Source organism: Peromyscus eremicus, chromosome 15 (genome assembly GCF_949786415.1).
Source record: "Peromyscus eremicus chromosome 15, PerEre_H2_v1, whole genome shotgun sequence".
In the NCBI taxonomy this organism is placed as follows: domain Eukaryota; kingdom Metazoa; phylum Chordata; class Mammalia; order Rodentia; family Cricetidae; genus Peromyscus; species Peromyscus eremicus.
This window is the reverse complement of record NC_081431.1, coordinates 62,773,959-62,801,595: the sequence shown is the minus strand read 5'-3', so window position 1 is coordinate 62,801,595 and position 27,637 is coordinate 62,773,959. Positions and strand designations below refer to the sequence as shown.

General features: G+C 38.5%; 1 protein-coding gene across 1 annotated transcript in view; it reads left to right on the top strand.

Moving 5' to 3' along the window:
• The window catches only part of Thsd7b (thrombospondin type 1 domain containing 7B), a 697,290-nt gene that overhangs the window by 295,726 nt on the left and 373,927 nt on the right, over window positions 1–27,637 (top strand). The window contains exons 7-8 of the mRNA XM_059280451.1: window positions 24,953–25,144; window positions 26,763–26,997. Coding sequence (XP_059136434.1) covers window positions 24,953–25,144; window positions 26,763–26,997 — 427 coding nt within the window. The remainder of the gene's footprint in view (window positions 1–24,952; window positions 25,145–26,762; window positions 26,998–27,637) is intronic.

Genomic DNA, 27,637 nt, shown 5'->3' with positions numbered 1-27,637 from the left:
CGGTGGACATGAAGTTATGGTCCAGTGGTCTAAAATGCAAAGCCAAATCTTTCCCTGGATACACAAACCTCAATTAAAGTTCAAGGATAGGAACGAGGTTAAGATAGACTTAGTTCTGGACTCACAGCATCTGCTAAACAGATTTTTTTTTATACTTTATAATCGAATGTCTGTGCTGAACAACATGGTAGAGAAATATATTAAATATGTTCTTTTTTTTTTGAAAGCCTGAATTTGAAGGAGACTAGGAAGTCATTTAAAATGTACCAAGGAATATTAGTATATTTGGATTATTCAAGTGTGCATTCTTGGGCCTCCATATTTTTTATGTTATTGTATTTTGAGTTCATATTCTAGTGATAGGTGATTGATAGGAAGGTAGATAGATAGATGATAGGTAGATTGATAGGGACATAAAATACTTAACACATCTTCAGTATTCCTGTGTTATATAACACAACCTCTTCCCCCAACTTGAATGTTATACTACTAGTAAATAATTGTAGATGATGTATATATTAGTCAGTGTATTACATTCTGTGGATATTTAATGTATATGGTTATATATACTAATTCTATGTATGGTAGTGTCTACTGTGTACTGCACTATAAATTAGCATATATTGTTACATATATACCATAGTTCGTATTTGTTTCTATTGTTATATTAAGCTTAAACATATAAGTTATATAGCACTAACAAATTATAAGTCAATTATTATATAATATAAAATAAAATGTGGTATATTTAGTGTAGTGAAATATTATACACAAATTTATATATATGTAAGCCATAATGTATAATTTTATGCAACATACATTTACTAATACTAAAGAATATTTGAGTAGTGAAGCAAAGAGTTTCTCTGTTCTGCTCAGCATTCTCAGAGCCAGCTCATACTGAAGCATATCAAGGAACACATTTGAAAATTTCGTCTTGGCCCTTAAAATATCATCCAATATTCATTGACATCAAAGTAGATCATGAGGACCAGTGATGACCCAGTGAAAAATGGTCCCAAAGTCAAGTCCTAGATGACCCATCTGGCAAACTCTTCAGCCACACCCCAACCATTCCATTAGTCTCCCAAAAGTGTCATTCCATATTCTGTGTGCTTGTTAGACTATACTTCTATTGTAATTTATTGAAACTTCTAATATTCTAAAACAATGAATTCAAATTCTGCTTATAGTATTAGTTTTGGCATTGCCATTATTTAATAGTCTCATAAAACTAAACATAGCTGTGTGGAAAAAATTAAATATGATTATATCTTAAACTCTTAAAACTACACACACACACACACACACACACACACACACACACACACACACACCATCTCCTTTTCAAATGGAAAGGAAAAAATTCAAAAGCACAGAATTAAATTTAGAACAAAATTAAACCAGAGTTATTGCCTATATTAATTTGCCCCAAATCACATAGCACCTTAGTTAAATAATAAGTTACTTGACAAATGCTATCTCAAGCCAAAGAGCACTAAATTATTTTTATTTTTTCTAGTTATTCTGATACATATGAATGGATATGCTAGATATTGATATAAATTGAGGATTATGAATCTAGCTAATATCACTATGCAGTAAAGTATAAAAAACTAACATTGTCACTATTTATACACCTTCACCAGGATTTCCCTTCTATGTAATCTCTGGTTCAAATATTGAGTTTGAGTTTGCTGATGCCAGATTCATGAACCAAATTTAACTGGAGGTATTTGGTGGGATAACTAACACACACACACACACACACACACACACACACACACACACACGCACACACACGGAGTTACCTATAACAAGGGAATAATGTCCACTTCCAAATATTGTAGGCTATCAAATAAAAATCTTAGTGGCAAGTGTGGGTTACCTCTTTTCAAATTATTGGTCAGTTGGGTCCTATAGACCTCTTCCCACAACATTACAGACTATTGCTATTGCTATCCATTACCCTCCAGAACTTTCTGAAAAGATCCTATTGCTGAAGACACTATGAGATACTATGTACTTGAGTCATAAGTCATGGGCAAATCAAGCTGATCCCTACATGGAGATTTTATCCCTGCTAGATATCTTTCATAGGGCAGGAAGATGATATGCATGCTATTATAGGAGAAAATAATCAACTGTCTTACCTGGCTGTGAACCTTGCAAGCTACAATTATGGCTGACTTGACAAGATGAATGCACTGGTGTAGTGGTGGCATGCATGTTACAAAAGTAACCAACCACTTTATTATTGTATTTAAAGGCTGTTCTACAGGCAGATTTCATGCCTGATATAATTAACTAGGCCCAAAACATGATGCTGGTCAGGTCATAGGACCTGAGGGACTATACTAATACTCTGCCAAACAGATACAATAACAAACTACCCCACGCATTTGTACCTTTATATTTATAGATAGTGTGTCTCTTACTCCTTATCAAAGAAGCTTCTTTTTGCACTAGATAGTGATTAAGACAGAGAACTCAAACTGGTTAATGTGTAGAGAATGAGCGACTGTGGAGTCTTCAGGTTTAAATGAGACATCTCATCCCCTCTTCTCACAAGGCTCAGGGATTATCTTGAAAGAGAGAGCAAAATGATTATAAAAGCAAGAGAGAATGGATGTCTTTAGGGAAACAGTATTTGCCAGACATGACACCACTGTTGCATACATGAACTTGTAGAAGCTGTGACTGCATGTAGAAGACTTGCACAAGATCAAGCCAGCCAAAATCCCAGCATGGACTGGGGAGGGGTTCACCAAGTTCTATCCTAACTTCAGAAGCTATAGTCAGTCGATGACTATTGGAGGAGGGAAACCATTTTCTTCAGAGATGTGACCACTGAGGTGGTCCCATACCAATGCATGTATAGTCAACACTAAGTGGAATCAGTGGACTTTAAAAAAACATGAAGTTTGGAGAGAAAAGTGGTGAGGAGATAAAGAATTAGAGGGGAGGGAGTACTTTCTGGATTTGATCAAAACACATTATATGCATTATGAAATTTTCAATAATAAAGTAATTATAAAAACAGTATAAATTCACCTAAGTGTCTTTACGATAGTATTCAATAAATACATGATCAAAAATCATACCTTGGATAGAGAGTAAAGAGATGCGGACATTTTTACATAAACTTTCTTATGCAGTTGATAAAACCCAAGCTAAAACAGGCCAAATCAATTCTGAAAGTTAGCTAATCAAGCCCCTAGAGGAAGGGGTAGCTCATGAGAAAGAGTTGCCCTGTAGTTTTTTACCCTAAGCAAGATGATAATGTTGGACAGTCAAGTACCATTACCAAAGCCATCAAATTGACAGATCACATTGTTCCTTACAAAGCATTGCACGGGTGCTTTTGAAATATACATCATTTTCTCTAATTCTCACTCATCTCCTACAATAGTCTTTTCACAGACTTGCTTGAATTTACAATGTACTTATACAATACATAAGTTTGGCAAGGAGGAGCATACTCACAAATTCTCGATGACTTCACCAGTGGAAGGGGACCTATTCATTCAGATGTAAGCATTTCAAATGATTCTTTTTAAACATTTATAACAATAGTTCTCTGGAACTAACTTTGTTTGTTGAGAAGATCTTCTGGATGCTATACAGGAGGGAAGCTGATGTCAAGACGTTAGCCACATTTATTCTCTCCTTTAATTTCTTATTCTTTGCAAACTAACTTTTGAGAAACCAGAAATGCTATTTTCAGATTTTAAATATTTCTTTTATAAGATAGAAAAGGCAATTTATCTGCATACAGGTCTAGGAAATGATGCATTCTTTAAATAGGTTTTTAGATTACACTGTGAGATAGACCTAGAAGTGCATAAAGACAGTGAAATTCTATTTGCAGTGTCAATGTTTCAATATTTTATGAAATTAGCAAAGCTTTATTGTATTTTCTGCCTGAGTACTCAATTGAATAAAAGCTATAATAAATAAGAATTCAAAGGCAGAATTTTGTGAGGGGGGAAAGTAAATTAGAAACAGTAATATAATCACACTCATATATATTTTATGAACTTCATGCATTCTGTATTTGAAAGTTTGTCAAGATAGGCTGGGGTTTTAAAATATAGATTAACATTGAAAGTTTTAATATTTTCTCTGTTTACATACTTATTTCTTCACACATATAGTTATAAAAAATTCTGCCGAAAGCAGTTTGCAAGAAATTTTCTTCCATTATAATAGCTGAATAGTGTGGAGAATTGGAGAGTATTTCTGAAGTTAGAGAAACAATATTGCTTTTTCTAACTTTGGGGCTTATTTTTTGATTTTGAGACTCTTTTTCCATTTCCATTTATACATATCAGTTTGGAAGAATGAACCAAAATTATTTTTGACAGACTTGAGATTTTAGGAATAGCAATAATGAGAGAAACGAAGCAGATTTCCCTTTACACTTTGCTAAAATTTCATAGATAAAAAATTATGGAAACCTCATCCCTCGCCTGACAGTAAACTCTACACAATTACTTCTGAGTTGGACACAGTGCCCCACGATGCCCAGATGTCCAGGGATGGGCTTGGCATGTCAGCAAGTTAGCTTAGCATTGGCTGCATGCTCAGAAACGGCTGCTGATTAAGCTTTAATAGTTTGTGAAGTTTCACAGGGGGAAAAATGTGGTTCTCTAAGCTTGGCTGAGATTTACAGACTAGCACAGGAAAGGCACACCAGGCCAGACTGCCAACATCAGGGTTCCAGTTCTCATGGGTTTCAGCTACTGCAATCTCTCTTTGCTCCATTGGTTGCCCATGGGTAGTCCCTTGCTACTAGCTTCCCAGAGGTATACACAGTGGGAATTGAACACTTATGAAAATTTTACTGTTTTCTGTCTTGGCATTTTTAATCATTTTAGATCATTTAAATAAGAGCCCTTGCTGAAAATGTCCTTTCAACATGGTCCTTCTGCCATCCAGTGTTTTCTTTCAGCATTAGTCCCAAGGAAATGTATGTACAGACAAAATTAGAATCCTGAACCAGCAAAACAAGCAACCAAAGCCAGCACACAGTCAAATAGAATGGTGCTTCAGCAAGCCTTGCACAAGTTCCTATTGTTATGTGCCTCATTTTTTAGCCTCATCTATGTAAGAAGAATTTTCACAGTCCCAGTTGCATTTACAATACATTTATGCAAATTCTAAAGGCTGTAGGGAAGGTTAGTGGACATAGTACCACCATCGCCACAGATGCATATGGAATACTTGCCAATTAATATTTTAATCTTTCTTCATTTAATTAATCACATAACTCGGTTGACATGATAACCATTGACCAATTTAAATGCTGAAGCCAGCACTTAGAAAAAGGATATAACTTGTCCAGAGATGCACAATTAGTAAGGGCAATCTAGACTTCAAACCCAGGCCTACCTGCCTTAAAACTATAGTTTTGCCAATACTGGTGGCAGTTAGATATACTGATGTTGGCAAATTTAAACACTTAACATTTTCCTGTTTGGACTAGTGCTCTGTATGTTCCAAGAGATGTCACAGATGCTAAATCATCTCTTTAGCTTGATCATACTGACTCTGATTTAGTTTGCCTTCATTAAATACTTACTTCTTCAGGACTGGTGCTCAGAAATTTATATGATGCACTTGCTCTTCTGTCAAAGCGAGTGCTATAGAAATTTTATATTTGATATGACTTTTATGTTTGGGTCAGATGTTTGTTCCATTTCAGAAAGTAAATGTGCCTGTGCGCAAATAATGAGATAAATACTAGTCTATCAGTGTAGAGTAGTGGTTCTGAACTTTCCTAATGCTGCAATCCTTTAATACAGTTCCTCAGGTTGTGGTGATCCACAACCATAAAATTATTTAGCTTCTGCTTCATAACTGTAATTTTGCTACTGTTGTGAATCATAATGCAAATATCTGATATGTGACTCCCTAAAGGGGTTGCAACTCACATGTTGAGAATCGCTGATCTAAAAGAGTTAGAAAACTATTTATTTAAGCCGGTGGGTAATTTAGAATGAGATAAATGATCATAAATGTCTAATGTTCTTAAATTGTCTCCAATGAAACAGGGCCTTGCAAGCAATAACTGTCAGCATAATTATTAATGTTGTAATTAAGAACCTGACCTCTTAAGTAATACAGACATCCAATAGAATAATATTTACCTCCTGAAATAAAAACAGGTTTCTCTTTGGTCTTAGTGCAGAAGGAAAAAGGAGTATACAGGCTTCATATGTCTGTGGTCTTCATCTACCTTTCCTTCAAGCATGCCATCTCAATTAAATGTCACTATTGTGAAATGAAGAATAGAGTCAGCAATGATGGAATGAGGTGTTTGTAGTTTTGAAACATTTACTCTTTTTATTTTGAAATATCTCACCATGTGTTTTATTTATATATTAAACTTAATATCTTTTTTCTGAATTATATAACATTGGCTAGGATGTTAATCACATCAAACTTAGTGATTGTAATGATTAACTTTGGAAGACAGACAAATGAGTTATTGCAATTTAGAATTCTTTCAGTAGGAAACAGCATCATGATCAGTTTTAATATGATACTAAAACCCTATCCTACTTAAAACATTACAGGAGAAATCCTAAGCCTTCTGCCATGTGGAATTGCTTTCAGGGTGGGAACATGTCTACTGGTGCAGACACCCAATTGTTACTGGTCATGATATGTGGCTTTAGAATTGTGTATTCAATGTATATTCTTTTGCCATTCCACTTTCCAATTATCATCTGCTTAGTTTCTATTTGATGTTGTATTTTTTTAACATCTGTCTTATTTCATTAACAACTTAACCAATACTTTTAAAAACATGATTTTTTTGTACACTGTTTAAACCTGAGTTCTTAAAAATAGTGGGTCAGGACGAGTGCTAGAGTATGTATGTGCCCTCCAGACTATGATATTATGATCTATATATGAAGACATTTTACAAATTTTACAATCTGGAAAAAGCAGGATGCTCTCATTAATATAGGGTCTTCACTAATTCCCAGAGTTTTCATGAGAGACTTATTATCCTGCTGCCAAACTGCCAAACTTACAGTAACTCGGAAAGGGAATCCTCAGCTGAGTAAGAACAGATTGCCCCGTGACCTTATCTGTGGGAGATTGTCTTGATTGTTAATTAATTCCAATGAGCCCAGCTCAATGTGGGTGGCACCATTCTCTGGGCAGGTTGTTCTGTGCTGTGTAAGTAAGCTAGGTAAGTGTGAGACTGCAAGGAAGCCAAAAGGCACCATTTCTCCATGGTTTCTGCTGTTCTTCCTTGGCTGTGAGTAAGTTCCCTGTCATTAGACCTCGCCATGTTCTACAATATTAAATAGGAAACATTTAATGGTCAGAGGACTAAATATGGAAAATTATACCAGGAGTGCTTTTGAAAGAGGAACAGAAAACATCATTGTCACCCAAGAATTATATAGTCAATGAAATTGACCTGCTTTTGTATACTTTGTTATTGGGATATTCTTAACAGGAAGGACTCTTAGATGTTAATGAACTGTGCACATTCATCATACATTCTGTAATGTGTGGTATGTAAACACAATGTCTGTAAATAGTATGGTTTCTGGGATGGTGGGCATGCAATAGGTATGTGATTCATCCTGTTGCATAGGTTTTTTTTTTTTTTTCTACTTCAAATTATTGAGTTCTTATAGTAATCAAAGAGTGTAAGATTATGGGGTAAGTTCTCTTGCCTCAAAGTTTTTCTGCAAAATAGTAATAATGATGATGATGATGGTGATGATGATAATCTGACTAACAATTCAAGAAAAAAACGACCTAATCCTGTTCTTGTACTTTATTCAAAGACAAGCTTCTTGGAGGCTTAGGAATGTGAATGCATTAAAAAGGAAAACATCCTGTTACTTTGAGCATGTTACTACCAAGGTTCTATTTCAAATTATTATATTATTATGTTGAATTAAGCTTCCATCTTAAGTTGTTTTTTTTATTATTTCAAATTATTGAATTTTTATAGAAACCGAAGAGTTCTCTTGTCTCAAAGTCTTTCTCTAAAACCTATCTTCATGGACCAATAAAAATGCTGAGACAAAGAGAAGTTAGATAGAATCATCAAATAAGTGGCAGGTAGTAACTTTCTTCTTCTTCTTCTTTTAATTAAGAAACTTTTTGTTCATTCCACATGCCAACCACAGATCCCACCTTCATCTGTCCTCCCACCCAGCCCACCCCCTATACCCTCCTCCTAAAAGGTATGACCTCTCATAGGGAGTCAGCAAAGCCCTGGACATTCAGCTGAGGCAGGTCCAAGCCCCTCCCCCTGCATCAAGGCTGTACAAGGTGTCCCACCATAGGTAATGGGCTCCAAAAAGCCAGTTTATGCACTAGGGATAGATCCTATTCCCACTGTCAGAGGCCTCTCAAACAGACCAAGCCACACAACTGTCTCAACCATGCAGTGGGCCCAGTCCAGTCCCATGCAGGCTCCACAGCTGTGGTCCAAAGTTCATGAGTTCCCACTAGCTTGGTTTGGCTGTATCTGTAGGTTTCCCCATCACGGTCTTGATGCCCCTTGCTCATAGAATCCCTCTTCCCTCTCTTCAACTGGACTTCCAGAGCTCAGTCTGATGCTTGGCCATGGCTCTCTGCATCTGTTTCCATCAGTTACTGGATGAAGGCTCTATGATGACAGTTAGGGCATTCACCAATCTGATCACCAGGGTAGGCCAGCTCAGGCATCCTCTCTACCACTGCTAGTAGTCTAAGCTGAAGTCATTCCTGTGGATTCCTGGGAACTTCCTTTGCACCAGGTTTCTCCCTATTCTTGTGATGTTTCCCTCTATCAAGATATCTCCTTCATTGCTCCCCCCACTCCACCCCTGTTCCAGCTTGACCGTCCCATTTCCCCATGCTCCCATCCCCCATCCCCTACCCTCCATTGCCCCCCCAACACTCCCAGTTTACTCATGAGATCCCAGGGAATTCCATGCATCCCTTGTAGGCTCCTTCTTGTACCCAGCTTCTCTGGAGCTGTGGGTTGCAGTCTGGTTATTCTTTGCTTCACTTTTAGTGTCCACTTATGAGTAAGTACATACCATGTTTGTCTTTCTGAATCTGAGTTACCTCACTCAGGATGATATTTTCTAGTTCCATCATTTTCCTGCAAACCTCATGATGTCATTGTTTTTTACTGTGAGTAGTACTCCATTGTGTATATGTATCATATTTTCTTTAGGGAGATTGGTCTGTAATTCTCTCTTTGTTGCATCCTTGTGTGGTTTGGGTATCAGGGTAACTCTAGCCTCATAAAAAGTGTTCGGGAGTGTTCCTTCTGTTTTGATAGTGTGGAACAGTACGAAGAGAATTGGTATTAGCTCTTCTTTGAAACTCTGGTAGAATTCTGGGCTGAAACAATCTAGTCCTGGGCTTTTTTTGGTTGGGAGATTTTTAATGACATTTTCTATTTCCTTAGGGGTTATAGGTCTATTTAAATTGTTTATCTGGTCTTGATTTAGTTTTGGTATGTGATACCTATCCAAAAAATTGCCTATTTTTTTTTTTTTTAGATTGCCAATTTTGTGGAGTACAGGTTTTTGAAGTATGACCTGATGATTCTCTGGATTTCCTTGTTGTCTGTTATGTCCCCCTTTTCATTTCCGATTTTGTTAATTTAGATGTTCTCTCTTTGCCTTTTGGTTAGTTTGGTTAAGGACTTTTCTATCTTGTTGATTTTCTCAAAAAACCAACTCTTTGTTTCATTGATTCTTTGTATTGTGTAGCATGAATCTTAAAAGGTCTTACTAATAAAAACAAACCCAGAGCCATGTATTGGGGTAAACACTGAAAGATCAGAGAAACGGAACAAGCCACAGCTAACGTCAGCTCACCAACTTCTCAGCCAATCCTGTTTCCTCAAACTGGAAGCTTCTGAGTCCTCATCCAAATGGATCTCAGCTGAACTGTTGCTAAAAGCCTGAAAGCTTAAAAAGCTTCTAATTCCTGGTCCTCATGCCTTATATACCTTTCTGCTTCGTGCCATCACTTCCTGGAATAAAAGGTGTGTATCTTTCCCAAGCAAGACATGAGATCTCAAGTCTTGGAATTAAAGGTGTGTGTCATCATGCCTGGCTCTGTTTCTGGTGTGGTCTTGAACTCACAGAGCTCTGGATGGATCTCTGCCTCTGGAATACTAGGATTAAAGGCATGTGCTACCACTGCCTAACCTCTATGTTTAATGTAGTGGATGTTCTGTTCTCTGACCCCCAGATAAGTTTATTGGGATGCACAATTTATCAACCACTGTATGGTTCTCTTTCTTTCTATTTTATTGATTTCAGCCCTTAATTTGATTATTTCCTGGCATCTATTCCTCCTGAGTGAGTTTGCTTCTTTTTGTTCTAGAGCTTTATGGTGTGTTGTTAAATTGATAGTGTGAAATTTCTCCAACTTCTTTATGTGGACATTTAGTGCTATGAATTTTCCTCTTAGCATTACTTTCATAGTGTTCCATAAGTTTGGGTATGTTGTACATTCGTTTTCATTGAATTCTAGAAATCTTTAATTTCTTTCTTTATTTCTTCCCTGACCCATTGGTGATTTATTTGAGCATTATTCAGTTTCCATGAGATTGTAGGCTTTCTGTACTTTTTGTTGTTGTTGAAAACTTTAAGCCATGGTGGTCCTATAAAATACAGGAGGTTATTCTAATTTTGGGGGGTCTCATGAGATTTGCTTTGTGACCAAGTATGTGGTCTATTTTAGAGAAGGTTCCATGGGGTGCTGAGAAGGTATATTCTTTTGTGTTAGGGTGTAATGTTCTGTAGATACCTATTAAGTCTACTTGAGTAATAACATCTCTTAGATCTCTTATTTCTCTTAAGTTTCTGTCTGGCAGACCTGTCCATTTGTGAGAGTGGGGTGTTGAAGTCTCCCACTACTAGTGTGTGGGGTTTGATGTGTGATTTAAGCTTTAGTAATGTTTCTTTTATATATGTGGGCACCCTTGTATTTGGGGAATAAATGTTCAGAATTGAGATTTCATCTTGATAGAGTTTTCCTATGATGAATATGTAATGTCCTTCCTGATCTCCTCTGATTGATTTTAGTTTGAAGTCTATTTTGTTAGATATTAGGATAGCTACACCAGCTTGCTTCTTAAGTACATTTCATTGGAAAGTTTTTTTCCTAGCCTTTTACTCTTAGTAGTGGCTGTCTTTGAAGTTGAGGTGTGTTTCTTGTATGGAGCAGAAGGATGAATCCTATTTTCATATCCATTCTGTTAGCCTGTGTCTTTTTATAGGCAAGTTGAGTCCATTGATATTAAGCAATATTAATGACCAGTGATTGTTAGTTCCTGTTATCTTTTGGTGGTAGTGTGTGTGTATTTCCCTTCTTTGGGATTTGCTACTGTGGGATTATCTATTGCCTGTAATTTTGTGGGTGGATCTAACTTCCTTAGGTTGGAGTTTTCCTTCTAGTGCTTTCCATAGGGCTGGATTTGTGGATAGGTAATGTTTAAATCTGGTTTTATCTTGGAATGTCTTGTGCACTCTGTCTATGGTGATTGAAAGTTTTACTAGGTATAGTAGTCTGAGCTGGCATCTATGGTCTCTTAGTGTTTGCATAATGTCTGTCCAGAACCTTCTGGCTTTCAGAGTCTCCATGTTATTTCAGAGTTGGGTGTTATTCTGATGGGTCTGCCTTTATAAGCCACTTGGCCTTTTTCCTTTGCTGTTCTTAATATTATCTCTTTATTCTGTATGTTTAATAGTTTGATTATTATGTGGCAAGGAGACTTTTCGGGGGAATCTAATCTATTTGGTGTTCTATAAGCTTTTTATATCTTCATAGGTATTTCCTTTAAGTTGTGAAAGTTTTCTTCTATTATTTTTTGAATATATTTTCTGTGCCTGCTGTGGGATGTTCTGTATGGCAAATGTGTTGCTAATTAGTCAATAAATAAAACACTGATTGGCCATTGGCTAGGCAGGAAGTGTAGGTGGGACAAGGAGGAGAATAAAACTGGGAAGTGGAAGGCTGAGTCAGAGAGACACTGCCAGCCACCACCATGACAAACAGCATGTGAAGATGCCGGTAAGCCACGAGCCATGTGGCAAGGCATAGATTAATGGAAATGGATTAATTTAAGCTGTAAGAACAGTTAGCAAGAAGCCTGCCACGGCCATACAGTTTGTAAGCAATATAAGTCTCTGTGTTTGCTTGGTTGGGTCTGAGTGGCTGTGGGACTGGCGGGTGACAGAGATTTGTCCTGACTGTAGGCCAGGCAGGAAAACTCTAGCTACATGTGCCTTTGAGTTTGTCTTCTTCTTCTTCTTCTTCTTCTTCTTCTTCTTCTTCTTCTTCTTCTTCTTCTTCTATCACTGTTATTCTTAGGTTTGGCCTTTTATGGTATATTCTATTGGTTATGCTTGCATCTGTAGTTCCTGTTCATTTACTCAGATTTTCTATTTCCAGTGTTCCCTCAGTTTGTGTCTTCTTTATTGTTTCTATTTCAATTTTTAGGTCTTGAACTGTTTTCTTTACCTGTTTAATTGCTTTTTCTTGGTTTTCTTTAAGAAATTTATTGATTTCATCCAATTTCTTGTTTGTCTTTTCCTCAATTTCTTTAAGGGAATTAAGACCTTTAAAGGCCTCTATTGTCTTCATAAAGTTATTTTTAAGGATACTTTCTTCTGCCGCTTATACATTGTGATGTTCAGGTCTTGCTGTTGTAGGACTGCTAGGTTCTAGTGGTGACATGTTGTTCTTTATGTTGTTGTATGTATTTTTGCATTGGCATCTACTCATCTCTTCTTCCAATAGGTGCAAGAGGTGTCTGTGTCTGAGGGAGCTGCTCTTGGTCCACCCTGCGCTAGCTGTGTCTGTGTGTCAGGGAGCCGCTCTTGGTCCTATCAAAGCTCTTGGTCCTCTTGGTCCAATTAGAGCTGGTGGAGTCTATGTCTCAGGGAGCCACTGAGGTGACAGAGGAATGGGTGGGTTTGGGGCAGGAAATTGGTCTTATAGATTGCAGGGTCTGATGGGGGGTGTTGGTGGGGATGCCTGCCTGCAGGAGTCTTCCCTGCTGGCCTATACCTGGAGCATTGATGCAGAGAGGGACTTTAAGTCAGAAAATCTGACTCCGGAGTCACTGCAATATACTACCTATTAGGTAATTTGGGAGTTAGAAACTTGAACTGAAGGGAGCTGGGATGAACACGATGCTTTAAAAGTACTAGATATAGACAAATATATCTCCTTTTACTGCATGCTTACTGCTTTATCCAAAGTTTATTGAGACCTGCTATGTAACTGACATTACAAGTCTGGGTGTCAGAAGACAAATCCTTTCTACAGGCATGGTAGACTATATTAAAAGAAATCTACATGATGTCATGATAAACAGAGCAGTTTTCATTTCATACTCTTGCTGCCAGAATCTCTATGATGCTGGGCTCTTAATTGTTATAGGAGCAATTTTTGGTCATGGAAAAAATGGGTTTTAGCAACACATGTAAAAGCTGGTGTTATTTGCATACCCGGACAATTTAGAGAACACCTTCCAGAAAAGAGTATTAAATTCTAGCTCCTAACATGTACATTTCAATCTTTTTTTTTGCAATGAAAATAAAGTTGACAGTGTTCTGGAAAGGTGGCTTAGTTATTAAATTCTTTCCATGCATACATGAGGATCCCAGTTCAGATCCCTAGAGTCTACATACAGCACTGAGCATGGTGGCACACACCTGTGGTCTTAGCACTGGGGATATGGTAACAGAAAGATCCATAGAGGGATTTTTTTGCCACCTATACATTCTAAATCAGAAACCTTCAAGTTCAATGAAAGACCCTGACTCAAAAAATGTTTAGAGTGATCAAGGCAGACACTCATTGTCAATATCTGACCTTCATAGTCATATAGAAACATATATGCTCATATATTTGTACACATGAACATGTATGTGTACATATCATATACACAACATATATACAATCTCTCTCTCTCTACACATACATATATATTATAATATATGTATATATATTCCCTTACTGTTTTGAAAATGTGTTTTTCTAGAATAGCCTCATACATCCTGGAGGTAATCCAAAGTTGAAGAAAAGATTGATAAAATAGACTTTTCCAAGGTAAAACCTTTGTTTTACAGAAGATAGTGTCAAGAAAATGAAAGGAAAAACCATAGGCTGAGAACATGTTTGAAAATCCTATTGAATGGAGGATGTCTATGGAGGATGTACAGAGAGACCCTTCATAACTCACAGTACAAACAAGCAGGCTAGTTAGAACGGTAAGTCAGATTGCAAAGGTCCTGCACCAAACAAGATGTTCTGGTGGAAGAGGAATACATGAAAAGCTGTCTAAGATCATAAGCCATTAGAACTGTGCACATTACAATTAAAATATGGTATGCTATCACTGTATACCAACAACAAAGCATCAGGTCATAGAGTAAATCCTGCTGTAGGCTTCCCACCCATGTCCTCATGGCAAGGCAAAATGGGAGAAGGCTTTGAAACAGTTGGCTAATCCTTTATAAATCAACACTCAGCATCCCCCCACCTTAATTATTTACCCAAGGGAAATGAAAATTTATATTCACACAAAAACCTGGTCAGCAGCTTTATTCATACTCTTAGAAACCTGAATATAACCCAAATGTCTTTCACCAGGGAAGTGGGTAAACAAAATACGCCACATCCACATAAAACAGCCAGCACCACTCAGCAGCCAAAGGGATGAATTATTGATAGGGGTGCAGAGCAGATGAACCCATATGCACTTGGCTAAGCACAAGAAGTAGGACCTCAGGGATGCAGGCTGCATAATTTTATTTGCATGACATTTTTGGGGCACAAGAAAAGCTAAAGGGACAGAGAACAGATCAATTATTGCCAAGGGTTAGGAATGGGAAAGGAGTAGAGCACGCGCGCGCGCATGTGTGTGTGTGTGTGTGTGTGTGTGTGTGTGTGTGTGTGTGTGTATGTGTGTGTGAGAGAGAGAGAAAGAGAGGGAAAGAGAGGGGGGATGGGAAAGACAGACCAGACAGACAGAGAGATAGAGACAGAAACAGAGACAGAGAGACAGAGACAGAGAAGGGGGAGGTGGGAGAGAGAAGGAGACAGACAGAGAGAGAGAGAGAGAGAGAGAGAGAGAGAGAGAGAGAGAGAGAGAGAGAGAGAGTGTGTGTGCGCACGCACACGCGTTGGTGTGTGTTGACAGAATTGCTTATATCATGGTCTATGCCATATGTTATACTTTCTAAAACATATAAAATCTAAACAATACAAAAAGTGAATTTGTGTGTGGCAATTTAAAAAGTTATGGGTGATAATAAATAAAAGGGTAAAAGCAAATTTACAATTACTTTCTAGGATAATCTTCATGAAATTCATACCCCTTGACTTTATTTTCCCATTTTTAGATTATTCACAGAAAAGCAATCAATGGTGTGGTCAGGAATGCTCTTAGCCATTGGTGTTAGCTAGAGAAATTGAAAACCTCTTAATTGTGCAATTAAATTGTGATACATTCCCCATGTATGGGCACTTAATTATGTTCCTGAAGGTTAATTACAGATGGATGGTTATTCATCACTGACATGCTATCAGTTTTCTCTATTGACTTGTCTGGTCTAACTTAAAAGTATTGATTTTTCAGTATTAAAAAAAAATTCAAGCAACTGGAGTTCTTTCTAAAGGTAAACCTCTTACTGAAACTAGTATAATCCTTTCCACACAGCTTGCTAACTAGCTATTACTCATGTTTTCAAAATAATTGCAATTCTCCTGGAAGTTTCCCATCTAGGACAAAATTGGGATGAATATCTTTGGCCCAGATCATTTTTCTCTTTGGAATGCCCATTTTTCTCATTTTCACCCATAATAAAAAGTCACATTATATATAAATCGTACTTTACAATTTTCCAAGTATTATTTCGCATTAGCTCTTTGATCTATCACCAACCCCAATAACATAACCGGGGTTGACAGTCAGTCTCTCTCTGCATTTATTGCACACACTTAGGGCCTAAAGAAATTTAAGTTTTCAAGGTCATGTTTTGGTGGGTGTCAAAGACAATTTAACCAGATGTCACTCCTCCTCATTAAATGGTATGTGTTTGCAATCCCAGAACCTGAGAGGTAGAGACAGGAGAATCAGGAGTTCAAAGTTATCCTCAGCCATCTAATGAGTTTTAGACCAGCTTGAGTTCCATAAGACCCTACTCAAAAACTGAACACACACACACACACACACACACACACACACACACACGCACACACTATGTACTTTTTACTTTATATTGCACTGTTTATTTTTAATTAACTTTTTAATTAAAATATAATTACACCACTTTCCCTTGACCTCCAACATTGCACTGTTTGTTTCAATGTTTCCCTTTTGAAGGCAGACACTGTGTTATAGAGGGTGGTTATTTGTTCTCTTATTGTTCATACTCATGTGTCCTAAATTGTTCAGCTTAAAAATAAAATACGACTCTTGAGAAACATGGCTTCCACATCAAGCAGATATCCAGAGACCCTATTTTGAGACATTCTACGTGCTTTTCTGTGTCTTTTGGACAATATAATTCCCACGTTAAGCCATCCATTGTGTCTAGAAACGGTAGGATATTTTTTGTATTTTTTGTTTTATTGAGATAGAACATCACTGTATAACTCACAGTTGCCTAGAGTTCCTTTTGTAGCCCACACTGTCCTTGAAATCGAGATCCATTTGCCTTAGCTGCTTGTGTTCTAGAGTTACAGGGTATGCCACAATGCCTGGATCAAGTTAAGAGTTTTTATCCTTTATGTACAAACAGGTTTCTAGTCAGTGAACAAACAGGGAATTCTGACCCTTATCTCAGATATAAAAATACAGAAAACAGCTTTAATATATGTAAGAACTAGACTTATGGAGATATTAAGAGAGAGGGCTGTAGTTCTTGGAATGTTAGCATAGGCCAAGAGCTACATGCTCTGGTTTCCTCGATCATGAGATAGTAGCCTTGGGAAGATATGGAAAACACAGAAAATGCTTCCTGCCATTCCATATGTGGAATGCATGGTAAGAAAATGTGAGCATGCCGGGCGGTGGTGGCGCACGCCTTTAATCCCAGCACTCGGGAGGCAGAGCCAGGTGGATCTCTGTGAGTTCGAGGCCAGCCTGGGCTACCAAGTGAGTTCCAGGAGAGGCGCAAAGCTACACAGAGAAACCCTGTCTCGAAAAACAAAAAAAAAAAAAAAAAAAGAAAATGTGAGCATGAAGGCTTAGGATTGGCTAATGCAAAAGCAAGGGCACAGTGGTTAGGCCCCAAACAGGCTTGAGTTGGTGGCAGGTCCCTGCCTGCGGTGAGGTGAGCTCCAAACCCCTGCGTGCTGACCGGTCAGGAAACAGGCACTTGTTTAGGGTTGGAAGTAGCTGTGTATGAAATGTGTGGACCGGAGATCTGAGACTGTGACAGGAACCCAGGACAGCAGTCCTGTCTGCTGCCATGATGCTCCCAACCCAAACAAAGAAGAGAGGTGAAATAGAAATAGCTCATTCAGGGGCCCTGTGCACTTCTCCAAGTCCAACATTGACACATACACATTTCTTTGAGATCAGAAGAAGAAAGATCAAAAGGAATAGCGATTTTTTTGGTAATGTGCATTAACTCCCAAAAGATGCAGCCTGCCACATGGTGCTAAGTGACACTGAATGGAAACCGTTTACTCTGGGCTCACCTCACCACATTGGGAGCTGTGAGCTCAATGATACCACTTTCAACTTCATAAAAGTTTTTATTTCCTTCAGAATGAAGCCATAGTGTGACATTTTCAACATTCTCCACACATACGAAAACACTGCGTATTTCCCCATAAAAATATGTGAACAGACCCACGGAAACGGAAGTTTCGGCACTTGGGCATCATGGTATGTTTTGTGTGCCTCTTTTGGAACGTTTATAGTTTCCTCTTTGAGCCTAGGTTCTGTCCCCAGACTTTGGCAGCTCTTCTCACCTCAAGGCAAACTTGATAAAGCATCTATGTGGCAACCCTTCCATGGACTGGCTCCCACCAGACATAGCCTGTGAAGCTAGAAGACAGTACAGACAGTGTCCTGAGAGGAAAGAGAAGGTCTAGATACCAAATCTGAGAGTGCAGAAGACGGTGGAGTGTCCTGACTCAGGCATGACCTCCAGAGCTTAGTTTCTCAGACCCCAGCTCTCCTATTGAACGTCCATGTACCCTTGCACAGTTATTTAACTTGTGCAAAAGTAGAAATTATCGTCTGCCAAAGGGACCGTCCTGTAGAATTGCTCTGACAGTCTATTGTTATTCATTTACAGACATGGCATGGGTGGGTGATAGGTGGGTGTATGCGGGTGTGTGAACATGAGTGCAGTGTCAGAAGATACTCCACGGGAGCTGGAGTTACAGATGGTTGTGAGTCACCTAGTTTGGATGCTGGGAACTAAACACAGTCCCGTTCCTCTTCAAGAGCAGTGCAGGCCCTTAACAGCTCTCCTCCTGTTTAAATATGTGTGTCATGCAGTTCGCTGATATCTACCAGGCTTGTGTTTACTTTTATTAAGTCATCGGGGGCAACTGATTGCATTATAGTGATGGGGGTTTTCTACATGCTCAAATTGTTGGCTGCTGTCTTGATAGTATTGTAAGCATCAGGACTGGGATGGCTTAGGTAGAAGGGCTTCTCAAGGGCATCTTGCCGGCTTCACTGTGTTAAGTTTTCGCCACTTCTGGCCTTCATAAGCACATTCACCTTGAAAATACCTTTTGTTCATTTATTATCATTTCTTACCTGAAATGTTATCATTTTAGCATTTCTTTGGGGGTATGTTCTGGATTCATTTTAGACTTAGTTCTCTCTTTCTCCTTTTATGATCAATGTTTAGAGTTTCATTGTTTTTATTTTGCAAACCTGCTTATATAGCCTTATATATTTTCCCATGGTTTTCATGTTATCTTCTGCATCATAACTGTTTGGTTGACCCTCTGTGTTTTCCCAGTGGGCTCTGCTTTACCCACTCTCAATTTTGTTTTCTTTTTCTTGACTTACCTTTTCTATTTTTGAAACCGTTGTCCTATCCATCCCATGTTATTTGGGCCATGTAATGAAGGCATCTTCTTCATCGGGCCAAGTCTCTGCTTTACTCCTTTAATGAGTGGCCTGACAATAAACTCTCCAAGCTCCCTTCCCTATGCCTTGCTGTCAGCTGAAAAATACAAAGAAAAAGACACTCCCAGGATGTGAACCAGTAGACAACACATTAGAATGGATAAGACTATATCTAGCCCATGATGTCTTACAGATCTGATTACAGGCTTAGCTTAGACACTAGGTGTAAAATTTTAAAAATCCAAGTTTTTAAACTGCCCTGTGCTTTAGGTATAGCAATAGTGCTAACTAAACAGTGATGATAATGTGGCTAGTCAAGAAAGCACTACTGGTAATAGGAATGGCTGCCTGAGCTCACTATAAGCGTCCCTAAATGTTAGCTCTATTACTACTTTCACATCGCTGTTGACACGGTCATCATCATTACTATTGTTAGTAGCATCACACCATGAAGTTTCTTCGTTCCTCTCTCTGTGTATGTAAAGTGGGTGTACATGGACGTGTTAACTTCTGAAACAGGCAAGCACAAGGCCCAGTCATATTGCTGATGATTTTAGAATGTCACAAATAAGATCTGCTTCCCCCCCCCCCGGCAGCTTTGGCTCCATAATTTATTGCATTGAAATATAAGCATTTCTTTATCTGATTAGGATCCTGGTCTAGAAGTGGCCAGAGGCAACTTGATTTTCGGGAGGTAACATTTAGATTTAAAATATGGAATTAAACACAGATGTATTCCACTTAATTTGTTCTGGAAAGTCTGCTGATAGTGTGCTCTACTGTTGGCAAGCATTTAATCAGCATTTATTGGCATTCTTTTCGGAGATTTAAATAGGTCATAAAAATTTTATGACATGTAGAGTATTTTTGATAATGGCTTCAATATTTTCTATAGATGGTACAGTAGTGTACAAGTAGAAACATCAATAGAATAGCTACGGAGCATCATTTCTGGGAGAGGGAAGTAGCTCACAGTTGACATGATAACCAAATGCCTGCCTGTGTTTCAAATCATACTGCATATTTAATGGGGCTATTTCCTACTGTTTTTCCTTTTCTTTTATTGGCTTGAATACTTGTAATCTAGGTTGCAAAGCTAAGAATTTTATGCTATGTTATTTACTTGTTTATTATCATAAAAAGGGGGCAATAGAGCTGTGACACAAGAATTTGAATAGAACATATTTATGTGTTAAATATATTCATCTAATCAAACAAAAAAACGAACTATTTTTTTGGTAACTATTATAGTGTTCTGTTTAGAATAGTTTCTTACTTGGTGGCCACAGAGAACTTTCAGTAAACTATTTGCAATTTATCGTTGGGTAGTATATATACTAGAACTAGAACATAAAAATTCTTTTTTTTTTTTTTTTTTTTTTTTTTTGGTTTTTCGAGACAAGGTTTCTCTGTGTAGCTTTATGCCTTTCCTGGAACTCACTTGGTAGCCCAGGCTGTCCTCGAACTCACAGAGATCCACCTGCCTCTGCCTCCCAAGTGCTGGGATTAAAGGCGTGCACCACCACCGCCCGGCAGAACATATTTGTAACTAATAGCTAATGCTGAATCCAGGTATGGTTATGGATGGATATCTATAACCCAAGCTATTCAGAGAACTGAGGCAGGAAGATCCCAAGTTAGAATCCAGCCTATGCAACTTAGCGACAATCTGTACCCAAACAATAATTAAAAAATAAAATAAGTCAGTGGTGTTATTCAATGACACTGTACTGAGAAACAGGCAAGAACACAATCTTGCATATATTGGCATATTTGGGAGCCAATGTTTAATCTAAATGCTTTTATTTAATTTCCAGGGACCGAGGGAAAAGACAATCAAGAGGTTACTGGAAACTTGCCTTAAGTTTGAAGTGATGAAAATATTTTTAATGTACATAACTGTGAATGATCTGAAAAACACCAGGTTGTTTGCTTAAAATAGTTAATTTTATAGAATTTCATCATATTGAATTTCTATTAGTAAGTGATGAGATCAGAAGAGTCCCAGACCCTAAATAGATTGGGAAGTCTCCTCAGAAGTGACAGTGTAGTCTTGTTCAACATTGATTCCAGGGAATTTGGTGAAGGCTGGGAGTCATTTTGTATTCTCCTTGAAAAATGAATTCAATCTTGCTCTAACATACCTCTGTTTTATCATGATATTAAATTATCAGAGCTTATGAATACTCAGTGTTCATGGGTTGGCTTCTCTTCCATAAGTTGCTGCATTTTCCACACATACCTGGAGTCAGTTGATCTCCCTCATCCATTTAAGAGACAATAAACAAGTGATCCTGAATGCTTTCCCCTCTATGGCTTAATATTCACAATGGGAGTATGAGCACATAGACCTAGGTGGGGGTGAGGTTTTCAGGCTCAGATGCTTTCATGGGATTTTGAAGGGTTTATTAGTTCATTGTATCAACAAAATGGGTTAGACTATTATAAATATCTCTGTCATTCATGTGAGCCCATAGAAACACTGTTTGTACCCAATAGAAAGGTAAAGCTAGTGTGTTCCATGGTTACAAGATAAAAACTGAGATTTATCGAATGAAAAGACCCTTTGTCTATTGGTGTGCGTGTGTGTGAGGGTGCATGTATGAGTGGGTGTTCATGTGTGTTAACCATTTTGCAAATAACATCTTGTAAGGGCCCTTCTTTTTGAGAGACTGCTATGTGTTATACCACCTTTTAGGTGTGTTGTCTAAGTAATCCATCATCCTTGGGGTCTCCTAGAAAATTGATGTTCTTATTTCATTGTTAGAATGAGATAATGGAAAGTAAAGGAAGTTGAGTGGTCTTGAGAGGTCAATTGTTGCTGGTAGCTACAATTCTCTTTCCAATACTCACTTGACTGGCACACATTGCTGCTAGAATGCCCTGTGTGACTTTTCTTTAGTGATGTTGCTTACATGAAAAGACATGCGATTTGCAGGGACTCCTTCTGACCACTGGTTTGGTTTCCTTAAAGCCACTATGATCTGTTTGTTCATAGATCTGCATTAGCTTTCAAAGACAATCTATCAGAATGTTGCTGGGTATATTGTCATTGCACTGCACCAGTAATAGGTGTATCAGTTCATGAGACAGCTTTGTTTTAGAAAGTGTATGAGAACCTGAAGTGAAGGATAAGGGTCATGAATGTATGATGGCTAGAGAGGAGGTCAAATTTGGATCATGAGAAGGTGGAGCAACTGGGAGTTTAAAGAAGGTGGGTAAGTGAAAATGTGTGCACCCATTTTCATTATCCATTAGAACATAATGGCAAGTAACTGTCCCAATGTGTGGGTTTTCATCTTGGGGATGACCAGCATTGTCTGCCTTCCACACAACTTTATTTTCTTGACTCTGTGCATTTTGGGGTGCTCCCCTCTCCTGAGGCATCCTCCCCTCATTGTCTGTGATCTTTGCCTATCTCTGCTTCTTGTTAAAAGCGTATCATGACACTGCCTAACTCCAACAGGTTCTCTGTCATGAATCCCGACAGTGTTTTCTGTCTGCATCATTTAATTGCTACTTACTTTCGGACTCAGTTTAATTTTGCATGTCCGTAGCTCACCTGGAGCATGAACATGAGCTCTGTGGAGGTTCATTACCCTGAGCCTGCATTTTTATTCCATCGCTCTCACTGCTCTTAGTTTCCACCCCTTGAATAATAGCCAATTTCATAATTCTTAAATATAATGTTTTCTTAAAGCACAGTAAAAAAAAATATGCCATTTATTTTAGAGAGACATTTCTTAAAAGGAGGCTGTGTGGTCACTGATGTACTATTGTGGTAGAGTACTATACCCCATTTGTTTCCTGGGAAATTTCTGATGTTCACTCACACTGTCAATATCCTGTTAAGGTAGTCAGTTCTAACAGCACACCTGTGTTTAACCCACTACTGCTCAATGCACCGTCCACCTCTTCCACATTTCATAAGATTTCTGTATCTCTTATTCCTGGAAATGTTCTTTGCAAACCATTACTTTAGAAAGCTTTGTGTTATAATTATGCTAATCATATTCACAAGAGTGGGAATTAAATTTTGATTAGATGTAGGTTAAGTTGCCCCCATCCCCCGGCCTGCTGGCTTCTGCATGTGGGAATGAGGTGCCCCCCAATGACTTCCTGCGTGTGTGTGTGTGTGTGTGTGTGTGTGTGTGTGTGTGTGTGTGTGTGTGTAGGGGGTGGGTACACTGTGTGGACTCAACCTGAAAATAGATTGAGACCAAAAGGAGAATGATTGGAACCGAGCTTGCAGCTTGATTATCTGCTGGAATCTCTATTACTTCTCATAATATGCTTGAAAAATTTTATTTGTACCTCAAGGGCAATGAGCCTGGCCTCATTTACAAATATGAATGCAGATATTCACCACACACTGTCTTCTCCTTGAGACAGGCTTCCTGTCAGCTTGTTTTATTTACTTCCTCAGAAAGGGATATCCACCTCCAGGGGATTAGACATAGCATAGATAATGGGATAATGGAAGCTTAGGAATTAGAGGTTTAGCTGTGAGACCCAATTGTTCCAGGGGTAGCCATGAGCCCGTTTTCCACTCTGACCCTCTGACTTCTTATCTGTGAACTGATATACAACATTCCGACCCCCATGAGCTTCTCCTAAGGGTCCTCCAACAAATGTATGATGTATGCAAAATACGTAGGCTGCACCAAGGAGGTACTATAAATACATCCTTGGCAGTTATTCTCATGTGTCAGACTCATCACAACAGGAAGATTCCAAACTGTAAAGTTACTCAGACAAAGCTGTCTGTCTCCTATAGCTGTCATCCCACATTTTATGTTGTTATTTCAAATAATAAATGATGCCTTTATTCTTTGTGTCCTCTGTTTATGAGGAGACTGTGAATGGATGGAGGGGAGAAGAGGAGAATTATTATATTTAAGGAATTTGTCATAATGATAAATAAACAACCCCAAAGTGGTTTTATTTTAAAGAAACCATTGTTATCTTTTGAGATATGAAAAGTAACTTAGAAATGATCCCATTTTTCTGACCATTGGCTCATTTTTTAAGCACTATCCTGCCTTGTTTTAAAAGTTACAAAAATTGTAGTAGGATATGATATCAAAGGATTGTCAATGTTATTTACAGAGGGACACTAAAGACCCAGTGTCAATAGCAAAACTGGAACTCTTTGATATTTGGTATGTTTTGTACCTTGGTTTTAAGCACAGTTATTATTTATTTGGAAGTTGTCTGGATTATTACCAAATGTGTTAGGAAGGACCTGAGCCTGGCTTTCAAATTTGTCAACATTGTCTGCAATTTCAGCCACAGGCCTTTCCACTATAATTAGATTATTTATTCCATGGCACAAAGAAGAAAAATCATACGGTAATCTTGCTAGATATTAGGTATTTCGAGGTAAATGCACTGGAAAGAGAACTGGGGTGATGAAACTCTCCTTTAGGGAGTGGATTATGATGGTTGGCATCAATTGTGATGTTCAAAGCACCCTGGTCTCCACTTTGAAGATGAGTGAACATTTTCCATATAGCTGCCATTAGCATGTCAGTCATATTTAGCTCCAGCCATCCATGGCTAAATTGTTTCTAGAAGAAGCCAACTTTGTCCCTATAAAGGATGACAAATGAGAATTTGGCCATATTATCTACTTTTTAAATATCATATTACTTCTTGGCAGATTTTCCTTGACACGCACATTATAGATAGCTGAAGGTACCTCCATATTTATACTTCATGGCTTGGACATCTACTGAAGGTTTCCAAGACAAAGTAGGATAATAGAGAAAGCAACAGACCAGTGAATTCCTTGGACTGGCCTCGGTTTTCATCACTAAGAAACTGTCTCTAACTGTTTGGTTATAGGAGAAGAAGTATCAGGGAGTCTCTGCCCAGTGCCTCCTCCTCCTGAACGGATGGCTTGTGATATTCCCTGCCGAATGGACTGTGTGGTGAGTGAGTGGACGGTGTGGTCATCTTGCTCCCAGTCCTGCTCAAATAAAAATGCAGATGGCAAACAAACCAGGTCGCGGACTGTCCTGGCTTTGGCTGGAGAAGGTGAGTGAGAGATTCAGTACCTCACCGAAAGTTTTGTTATTGAATAAGTGTCTGCGACATTCTTGTCATGCATGGTGATCTCTGCTCTTTAAATGCATTAACCATTTCTTTTCCACGCATGCTTTCTTTTCTGTGAGACCTCTATTTTATCTATGCAGGGCTCACCTTTCCACAGAAATGGCTTTAGTCCAAACTCTCAAATGTCCCAGTCTAATGAATTAGTTACTCTGTTTATTCCACTGCTTAGAGAAAGCACACATCCAGGCTCAGGTGCCTTATACAACTGGGAATATAATTGGACCTATCTGATATAAAGAGTTCCAAAGCAGGAATTAGGAGACCTGGCTTTCCCACCAACAACTGCCAATAGCACCTGGAAGATACTTATCTGTGACCTGGTTTCCTTTTCTAGAATACTTAGTGCCAGGGGCCAGGGAGAGAACATGAAAGTCATGAAAATAGCTTTGAAGAAGGTAAAAGGTGCTATGGGGATGTGAACAGCAACTTCAGAACAAATTAAAGGAACATTCATTCCCATCCTTTCCAGCAATGGACTCTGTCCCCAGATATATGCCACTCCTTTCATGTCCTTCCTCTGCTGCCTCAGTCTTTGGCTCCCTTAGAGGAGCGGGACAGTGGGACCCCAGCTGTGAGTAACATCTTAAACAAGATTTCAGCTCTGTGATCATGAGAAATAGGGCTAGGTCATAGTAAAGAGAACTTTGTTATCTTGACGTGCAACTGCTTTTATACATCCTGCCTTTGTTTTTTTCTAGAATGAAGGGGGAAAGATTAGTATTAGAATAAAAATAATAAAATGAAGGCTATGCATCTGGGCTATTTTGTCCCACTGAATAAAACATTGTGGTGTGGATTAGTAGGGAAAGATCAATACTTCAGAGACACACTGCTTCTTACATTGGAATAAAAATGTAAAAGAATAGATAGTAATGAAGTTTGGTTATCTGATTCAGCCAAGGGTTTAAAGGTGAACATCTGCCTGGTCTCCTTGCCAGGGCAGAGTGGGTTGTCAGAACTATTTCAGGATTTAAGATGAGCTTTCTCTTGCCAGATTTTAATACATGCCTTGGATTTCTCAACTCACAGTAAAATGCTTCATGGAAGATAAGCACTTTAAAAGTGGCACTCTGAGAAACATAGCATCTTCCTTAAGAAAGGGAATTATGTACAGTGTATGCTTGACATAATATCACTCCAAGGTCATAGCCTATTCCATGTCACCAATTCACATTTGTATAGTGTGCATTTGACATAGTGATACTCCAAGGTCATTGGCTAGTCTATCTCATTGATTAGCTTATGCAAACAAAATAATATCCAAAGAAAAGCTGATTTCTTTGGAGTTCATATCAGAGACGTGTACTCCATAGGTGGATAGTAGATCAAATTAATTTTATATTCTGCTGGACATGCACCTGCTGCCTATAAATTGAGAGACAAGAACGTACCACTCTCCATCAGCTGTGGCACAGGAAATGGATATCTGATCTTAGTGTCAGAAGCACCCAGTAGGTTAGGTCTCCAGATCACAGAAAAACAAAAGCAAGTATGACATCATCATCATTAATGGTTTCTTTCTCATTTAAAATTTTCACAGGTGGGAAGCCCTGCCCTAGTAGTCAGGAACTCCAAGAGTACCGCCTGTGCAATGATCACTCCTGTACACAGCTCTACTGGGAGACATCTGCTTGGGGTCCCTGCTCTGAAAATACTCTGGTGACTGCCCTCAATGTGACCATTGGCTGGAATGGAGAAGCGACATGTGGGGTGGGCATTCAGACACGGAAAGTCTTCTGTATCAAGAGTCATGTGGGACAAGTAATGACCAAAAGGTACCTCCAGCCTTCTGCTGAAAGTGCATATGATCTTTTTATGATTGAATATTTTTAGTAGAAAGTGATTATCAAACAAATGATAGACCTAGGTTGTGCTAGAGTAACAAGAATCTTTGTTGTTCTTTGAAAAATCTTTATTTATGTTAATTTATTCATGTGTCCATGTGTGTGCATGCAACACATGTACAGGTGTCTATAAAGGCTGGAAGAAGGCATCAGCTCTCCTGGAGCAGGGGTCATGGTGGTTGGGGGCCATCCTACTTGAGTTTTAGGAAGCAAACCCTGGTTTTCTTGAAGAGTGACACATGCTCTTAACCATCGAACCATCTCTCCAGACTCTGTTGTTCTTGTTACTCAACCATCTAAGATTAAGGCATATACTGCAAGGTTAAGCATATTCAATAATATGCACCAGAAGTACATTTAAGATGTATGCATTAGTCAATGAAAAAACTAAGTGATCTCTACAAACAGGAAGTAAATTTGAGTAATCAAACATATTTTCTAGGGCCGACCTCTGTGTCTTTGGCTCTTCTCAAATCTTACAGAGCTTAGGCCAGCCTGGAGCCTGGTGTGTACTTTGAAGGGTAATGTTTTACTATTGTTTAGACTTCCAGGTCTCTCCTACCATTGACAT